The 8,889-nt window shown below is 38.8% G+C and overlaps 2 protein-coding genes across 2 annotated transcripts; one reads left to right on the forward strand and one right to left on the reverse strand.

The window, feature by feature from the left end:
* Window positions 1-656: 656 nt before the first annotated feature.
* Window positions 657-3,053, reverse strand: LOC21386842 (40S ribosomal protein S12). Its single transcript, XM_010093909.2, has 5 exons — window positions 2,979-3,053; window positions 2,671-2,706; window positions 1,525-1,813; window positions 1,119-1,184; window positions 657-935 (listed from the first exon to the last, which is right to left on the reverse strand). Exons 2-5 carry the CDS (start codon window positions 2,676-2,678, stop codon window positions 876-878), a joined length of 423 nt encoding a protein of 140 aa, XP_010092211.2. The 5' UTR covers window positions 2,679-2,706; window positions 2,979-3,053; the 3' UTR covers window positions 657-875.
* Window positions 3,054-3,301: 248 nt separating this feature from the next.
* On the forward strand, window positions 3,302-4,747 carry LOC21386843 (protein RTF2 homolog). Its single transcript, XM_010093910.2, has one exon. It carries the CDS (start codon window positions 3,394-3,396, stop codon window positions 4,546-4,548), a length of 1,155 nt encoding a protein of 384 aa, XP_010092212.1. The 5' UTR covers window positions 3,302-3,393; the 3' UTR covers window positions 4,549-4,747.
* Window positions 4,748-8,889: the final 4,142 nt, after the last annotated feature.

Below are 8,889 nucleotides of genomic sequence, written 5' to 3' on the forward strand. Positions count from 1 at the left end.
TTTACGCGACATATGCACCTGCACCGAGCCAAGGTATTCAAAGGAATTTCCGATCATCACATGTGCTTAGCTCGCTTTTCCTTTTCCATTTCCTTTTCCTTTTCTTTTCATCCGATTTTTGCACTATATGAGATATAACGTCCTTCAAAGGAGTCCCAGTGATCGTTCTGGTAGTAAATCAAGCATACTTGTCTAGAGCTTCAAGACGATGAAAAAAGAAACGAGAGAATTACTGGTCTTTCATGGAAAAAAAAAAATTTCTTTGAAAGGCCAGCATTAACAATGTCTTCAAGAAGAGTTTTACGCTTTTAATTGGTATGCCACGGCATTCTTACCACTTAAATTGCAATGAGTTTTCGCTCAAAGACCAATGAGACAGGACATAAACCTTGTTAGAACGTTCATAACGAGTCATCTTCATAAGAACAAAATCGCCACATCAATTGGGACAGAAAAATTGATGCAAGAATTGACGCATTTATCATTACTTTTATCTTTTAATTCTTCATTCTCTCAAGGACTAGAGATTTTTCTTACCAGAACACCAACTTAATACTAATGTACAGATTATGTGCACACCACAAGCAATAAAAAAACGATGAATCAGAAGCATAACATTATCGATTAACATCTCATTGAAACAGCAGACAGGCTTCTGAGCTACAAAACAGACGAGTTTTATAAATTTAAAGAAAGAGTTTACTAAAAGATACATATGAAGCAGGACAATAGTGTGCCGCTTAACTCAAAAAAAAACAAAAACAAAAACAAAAAAATAGATCAAGGAATGTCTTTCAGTCTCGAGTATCATCAAATAACACAAAAAACTCAAAACTTCCTAAAAGAGAAGGACCTCACCCTCCAATTTCAATAATTTAATGGGACTTGACATACTCTTGAACAACATGAAGACCCTCGGTTTCTTCACCGAAATCCTGCAAACCAATCGAACAATAATAAGTGTACAAAAAGAGAACTTAAATATTCATGCACGCAAAAGTTTTGTTTTTTTATTTTTTATTTTTTGGTAACGCATGGATTGACTCTGGACTTCTTATCCCTCCTAGACATAGCCTCAGAAATATAAAATAAGACCGCGCTCTAGGATCTGTTCATACCTTCACAACAACGCAAGAGCAACCAACCACCTTTCTTGCTTTGCCTTCGGAATCAATCTTGCACAACTGTGACAAGAAAAGAAACAAAATTACTAAAGACATTTTCACATGCATTATCATACAGATTTGATGAACCAGGCCACAGAACATGGAAGGGAATAAATTCAAGGTCTAGAGACAATAGGAACACACCAATACATCAATCCATAAGGAAACAGAAACCATCAGATATGAAACTTTCAGAAATGTTGTTTTAGAAAGAGAGAGAGATCTAATTAATATTACTGTTGTGCTCAAAGATTGTCATTACCTAGTATAACACAAACAAATCATTGATATAACTGAGAGAGACAGATAAAGATGAAAACGAAAGGTTCTAAACAATAACTAGAAATAATCTACTTACCCCTGCCCATTCACCAAGGGTTTTAGCACTAGGAGCTGTAATTAATTTAACATTGTGATCAGCACAGAGTGCCTTGACCAACTTGACATAATCTGACTGGTCACAGTCCTCAGCCAACACACACAGCTGTGCAGCATGCTTCTCAATGACCTTCGCTCCTTCATGGAGTCCACGCGTGAGGCCTCCATGAGCCAATGACTTCCTCAGTACGAGTTGCAAGGCTGTCATAAGGTCCATGGGCTCACCTGGAGCCGCAACAGGGGTCTCAACTGGAACAGCTCCTTCCTCTCTGTATAACAACATGGCAAGAAAGTATGTAAATAAAACATATGCACCAAAAGCAACTTGCACAGAAGGGATGGTTGCTTTAATCATACAACCAGGAAGATGAGAGAAGTAATAACCAAGAAGAAAAACACTAGCCAAAAAAAATGCCAAATGAATAATGGCATCACTATTCAATGCTAACAATTTGAAACTTGTTTAAACGCCCAACGCAAAAAGGAACGACATCAAAAAGGAAGGCAACACATGGTTAGTGATGACCTCAACCAAGCCAAAAAATTATTTGAAGACAAAGCCAAACTGTTACAACTATGGCAAAGGAATAATGACTTGGCTTCAGCTCACAAAACACAGTAAGGGTAACTTAATATCTAACATACCATTTAGTCTACCGCCAATAAATAACTAACAAATGGTATGAATATCTAAATTTTCAAAACACCAGCTATATCCGCATTAATCATAGGACATGTAACTCCTTAATCTTGGGCTTCTTTATAATTTGTTCTAGTACTAGAATCTAGACATTGATGCAGCAATCAGCATATAAAGTTCCACCACAATGTTCCACAACACTACAGTCCGAATCTTGTCGAGGCAAATCCCCAGGACAATCTTACACTCAATTAGAAAGAACACTTGAGCCACACTAGACTGGCCAATATCACCATCCTTGACTTCTACCATTACTATTAAGATGTGAAACAGTCCACTTTATTATATATCTTTCAAATTGGAGGTAGCCAAACCCACACACTTCCACTAACAAAATTATACTAAATATTTAATATCAGAATCTATGACGAAAAAACTGCTATAATTCATGGAAACTAAACAATTTTGCAAAAGAAATTTACATACCCTGACATTTTGGTGAAGATGTTCGGATCAGAAGCTCTGTTAAAAAAAAATGTCAATAAAAATTCAAAAACTTGAAGGATCCAAAGCTGTGTAATCAATAACTCCTAAATTAAAAAAAATGAAAAGCTAAAACACTGATTAATCACATAAAAAGTTTCCCATTACTAGAGATAGAATTCTCAGTTAGCCAAAATCTGAAAAGCTTAGATTTATCATTTTATATAAAATGTTCGGCGAAATTTCTCTCTAGTTCCGAAGTACATGAAGAAATTAAACATATATAAATTGCAAAATGTAAATTTGCTGACCTTGAAGATAATTGCTTCGATGAAAATTAAGCTACAGAACCGGAAGCTATGGAGGAACTGAAAACGGAGGCGACCAAGGATTTCTTATAGGAATCTTATGATCTCTAAAACCCTAGTCTATTCTGCTATTTACTAAACTACCCTTCTCTGCGCTGGGCCTAGAGTCTATTGGGCTTCCGTCATGGGTTTATTACATGGGCTTAACTTAGCCCACATGTGGAGACGGGTTTTTTTGAACCGCTAAACGGTCCGGACCGGCTGGTTCTGAAAACCATGGTGGATAAATAAATATTGAACCGCCGACTTTTCAATCGTCCCCAATCTCAGTTGTTAACCCTGCTATTTTTTCCTACTTTTCCTAATTTCAGATTTTGAAGCCCTAATTTTCACGAAAACCTAGAAAACCAGAGAGAAGATGCATAGCGAGGCTCGGCGGATGCAGATCTTCGTTGAATCGCCGGACCTACAAACTCCGACCAAAACCCTAACCCTTACCCCGACCAAATCGCAAACCCTCCGAAGCCTCAAGCTCTTTCTCTTCCCTTCCGAAATCCTCTCTTCCTGCTACTTCACCTTGAACGGTAAGCGTCTCGATGACGACTCCTCAATTCTTAGTTCCCAAATTGCCCCTCTCTCGACCCTAATTCTACGCTCCAGAGCCCGCGGCGGCGGCGGCGATGGCGGCGCCACCGGAGCTGAGTCCCGCGACTGCTACCTCAACATGTACGCCGAGAAGAAGCCCGACAAGGTCGATCCGAACGAGCAGAGACTCTCCAAGTGGCTGAATTGCGCCTTGTCGAACGAACCGTTGAAGGAGCCCTGCGTCGTGGATTGGCTCGGTAACGTGTTCAACAAGGAAGCTCTCGTTCAGGCCTTGCTCGGGAAGAACATCCCCAAGGCGTTTGGCCACGTCAAGGGCTTGAAGGACATGATCAAGATTCAGCTCTCGGTGATTCCCGGCGTCGAAGAGGACGGAGATCGCGATTCGGGTGCTCGCGCGCGGTTTCAGTGTCCGATCACGGGGCTCGAATTCAACGGTAAGTATAAATTTTTTTCGCTGAGAAAATGTGGGCATGTTTTGAGTGCCAAGGCTTTGAAGGAGGTCAAAACGTCGTCGTGTCTCGTCTGCCATGTTGAGTTTTCGGAGAGTGATAAGATTGTGATAAATGGAAGCGATGAGGAAGTTATGGTTTTGAGAGAGAGGATGGAGATGGAGAAGGGAAAGTTGAAGGAGAAGAAGGGGAAGAAAGTGAAGAATGGAGGGGATGGTTTGGATTCGGATTCGGCTCGGTTGAGCGGTACAAAGCATGGAATTGGCGATGGTGTTAAAGCTGATTGGAAGGCTTTGTCTAAAGTGGAAGCCGATGGGAAGGTTGGGAAAGCTGCGAGTAATGTCCGGATTCCTTTTAAGAGTTCGAGTAATGGTAATGCAGCTAAGCGGTTCAAAGCCACGGATATTGCTCCAGCGAATGCAAACAAGGAAGTGTACGCTTCGATTTTCACTTCGTCAAAGAAATCCGATTTCAAGGAAACATTTACGTGCAGATCTCTCCCGCTTGGTAGGAATTGATTTTGGCCAGGTTTATGTGAGAGGAGTGAGTGTGTTCTTGGTCTGGTATCTGTTCTCTTGGCCAGGTTCTGTACTAATCTCAAATATCAGAGTTTATCCAAAATTGACATTGAACGTATTGATATTGTTGTGTCCTCACTTGTGTAATTGGTTTTTACCAAAACCTTTTCTCTTTAATGTACAATATCATTCTATATAATCAAGGATTTGAATGAGCATCATGCGTTTGTTTATCCTTGCTTTGGTTCTACTTTTGTTTCTTGAGTGTTAATATGTCATTCCCATGTATGAAGTGGATGCCAAATTTGAAGTGTTTTGGTGAGCTTTGTCCTGCAATTGCATTTGAAACGTGGAGCCTTGAGTTCTTGGCTTCCTTATAATCGTGTATCAATCAAAAACCTATTGGTGGCACAAAAGGCTAAATTGCATGTTCCATATTTAGCAATTGGCATTTATTCAAAGTTTGAGTATGACTTATGGAATTTAGAACTTTATGTTCTTTATCATGGACTCGCTTGCCCAAGTATATATTTTTGTTTCTTCTGTTTTATACTTTCACTTAGCTCCTTAAAACTCAAAATGGCACATAATTTTCCTTTAGCTAAGCACAAATTGTAATTTTGATATTTCATTATTGAGGCATCAATTTTTTAATGGTTTTAATTGCGCATGATCGTCAGTAACCCACACGTTATTAAAACGGTTAAAAACTAAGCTGCAACAAATACTAAATTGGAGAGCTGCAACAAATACTAAATTGGAGGAGTTTTGTTCCGTTTTGTTTTGAATTGTATGGGGTTAAATGAGAGAACCCCTATTTTTCAGGGGTTATATCTGGAATTAAAATGGCAACCAAAAAGGGCATTAGTTCATAACAGAGCATAGAATTTGTTATGGAAAACTGAGTAGTATTAACTCTAACACTATGCCCCGTTCACTTCACCAATTCGAGTTTAGAATTCGAGTTTTGCTACACAACACGTAGTATTTATTACAGATGCATAATATTCATAGAAGCTCTCCAAGGCCTGACAAAAAGGCCATTTCTTGTTATTATCTACCTTCTTCTAAGTACCCTATAAACCTCAAGAAAAGCTACGTGCCCAATACGTTCTCTCCTTTAGTTGTTACTGTGGATATTTAGGCAATAGCCCTCCTCTCAGAAGATCTGGATGAGCTCAACAAGGTCTCTTCCCGGTTGTACTTGACCCTCTGGGCCTGGTCCCTAGAGATTTGGTAGGCGTTCATGGGGACAGCTTCCGGTAGGGCACGAATGACGGAGGTGCATCCAGCGAGGGGGCTGATCCAAGGGTTGTCATTCGTCTTGAATGACACCTAGAGTTGTCAAAAGCCCGGCATAGCCCTTTTAACCCCAAGGCTGGGCCGGGCCTGAGGAGAAACCCTCAAGCCTAGCACTGGCCCTCAGTCTTAGTCCATAAGGGCCAGGGCCGGGCCCAGGCTCAGGCCCTTGACGGGCCGGCCCTGGTCCTTTTAAATGTTTTTGCAATATTTAATTAAAAAAAAAGAAAATATATTATATACCCTCAAAAGATGTGTTTTTATTGAATAAGTACTTATATGACTCTCGTTAAAAACCTTACCAAGTAAAACCTGTGGGGAGATCGGGACAAAACCTTAACGAAGGAAAAAATAGTGCGGTATTCTAGGATAAGTAAATTACAAAACCTAAGTGTTTCTAGAAGATTTTGTTATGTCTAAGTTAGAAAAATAATCTTGAATTGAATCATCCGTATAGTGATGTTTTCTTCTTCTGGCATCTTCCCAGTCTTTGACGCACATTAGCCCCTCCAAGATATCCGGATACATTTTGCTTCTCTTCTCGTCAAGAATTCGGTTGCTTGCACTAAATGCTTGCTCCGATGCTACCGTTGACACTAAAGTTGTCAGAATGTCGCGGGTAATTATGGACAGTGTTGGAAAACAATCGGTCTTGCTCCTCTACCACTATAAGATGTCCAGTTTGTCGTTTTCGATTACAAAATTTGATTTAAAATATTTTACCAGTTTGGTAGACGTTTGTGTTGATGACGATCCTAACGTTTTCTCTTTCTTCTTCAGGAAGCTCCACGATGAGCCTTTAGGCCTCGAACTGCTAATTGATATCGAAGTTCCATGTTCTTTTTGACCTGTTTTGTATTTCACTTCATACAAACTAAATAATTTTTCTAACATTTTCCTAGCATCAATAATAGTTAGTTGCATATCAATACTTAAATTTTCTGTCGTAGCAGTCATCAAAGATTCAGTCATATCTACTCTGCACCTAAGATTTAAAATGGTTGCTAATACATATAACATAGAACAACCGGACCAATAACTTTTAAATTTAGCTTCCATTAGCTTAGCTATAGTTTCAAAAAGTTAAGTATCCCTATAAAAAGAAAATGTTCCTGAAATATTAAATAATTAATGCAAAGCTAAATGTGCAGTAGGATAATAAACTCTAGAAAGTAATTCAATAGTATTGTAGAAAACTTTTAGAAATTTAAAAAAGTACTTATCAATCTTCCAATAAATATCGAAAATTAAAAGCTTATCATTCTTGTTGTTCACATACGTTGTGATGAGCTGTTAATACGAAAGTGCAACTTTCAACATTAAATAGGTGGAGTTCCACCTATGTCTCACTTCAGTTGGAAACTTTCTTGGGCGCATCTGGCTGTTCCTGCAATATTGTCAGAATTCTTGGAGCCGAGCTCCAAAATTAGATATGAAGGATAAATAATCTCTAATATTTGTTAGATTAAAGGAAATATGCTCAATCCATGCTTGTACTACTAAATTTATTATGTGACACGCACACCGTTGATAAAAAATTTCCCCCATTGATTAGTGCATAAAAATGCACCCTAAATACTGCTTTTGATTTATATAATATTAAAATATTTAAGCTTTAATTAAACAATTCAATTATTTTTATTCATAATATTTTTAATTAGAATTTGTCTAGATTTTGCTTAATTATTTACAGATGAAAGCAGTGTAAAAAGCTACACAAGAAGAAGCCATGAAAGCCATATTTTAAACCAATCCGAGCCACCAAGCCGAGCCATGTAGAGAGAGAGCCGCATGAGCCGAAGCCACAAGCAGATTTTCGCGTGGGCCCCGACTTTCCCGCGTTCCCCACTCCATCGTGCGCGCGTCACCTGTACGAAAGACTCCCAGGGCGCGCGTCCTTCTTTCGCGCGAGCTCCAGCGCATTCCAACCCATTTTTTGCATGGGTCCCACACGACAGCAGCAGACCTGCGGCTCTCTTCGCACGCGTCACCTGTCCAACGCGGGTCCCACACCTGCGATGCCAGTCGGACTTCCCAATGAATGCGCGCCATCTGTCCCACAACTGTCCTCCACTCTGATCGCTCCAACCATTTCGCGCGTGACACGTGGCGCTTTGTCTCCTCACTGCCAATCACCTTGCGACACGTGTCCAGATGAGGTGCTGAATATGGATTTCTTCTCCGCGAGTTGCCAGATTTCTTCCCCAAATCATATATTTAATTTCTCCTAATTTGTGTGTAATTTTATTTTGTTTCCTTTTTCTTTGTAATTTTCTATTTTTATTATTTGTTTCTTTATTTGACAGGCATCCTCTAAACACTATAAATAATAGGGTTAGCCTAAGGTTTTTAGAAGTTTTAAATATTCAGTTTTCTGTCGTATTGCTGTCAGTCTCATATTTTCTCTCCAGAACTTGTGAGAATATTTTGCAAGCTAGGCTAGAGTTCTCTTGGTGAGGTTAGAGATGAACTTTTGTTGAGTGACCCAATTCGGGCTTTTGATTCCTTGTGCTATAAAGTTCAATATCTGAATGAATTAAATCTCATCTATCTTTCTTTTACTTTTCAAAATATTGTGTGCTAAGTTTTATATAAGTCCAGTCATGCTTTTCTTATGTAATTCTGACACGCATTGTTTTGTTATTCAAATTATTTTACAAATTGTCTTTTACTGTAATATTATCAAATTGATATATAACTTGTAATGATAATATTTTCAGAGTCAACACAGACATTTAATTTATTCGATTCTTTTATTTTGTGAATCAAAACATGAATTGGTGAACGAAGCATTAGGGATTCTCGACACCTTACCCTTTTTACTACTGAATTTCTTCCACACAAATCTTCTCTCTTTTTTATTTGCAACAAAGTCTTTAAAAACTCTTCTTTTTCCTTAATTCCCTTATTATTTATTTTTCTCTAACGCTCTTATTTTGCTAATCTTTCTTGTTATTTGTTATCTCTCTGTGGATACGACCGCCCTTATGTGTTACAATTGACCGCTTGTGAACATCACTTTTGGGCGTTAATCACCCCTAA

The sequence above is a fragment of the Morus notabilis genome, unplaced genomic scaffold (assembly GCF_000414095.1).
Source record: "Morus notabilis unplaced genomic scaffold, ASM41409v2 Scaffold954, whole genome shotgun sequence".
Lineage (NCBI taxonomy): Eukaryota > Viridiplantae > Streptophyta > Magnoliopsida > Rosales > Moraceae > Morus > Morus notabilis.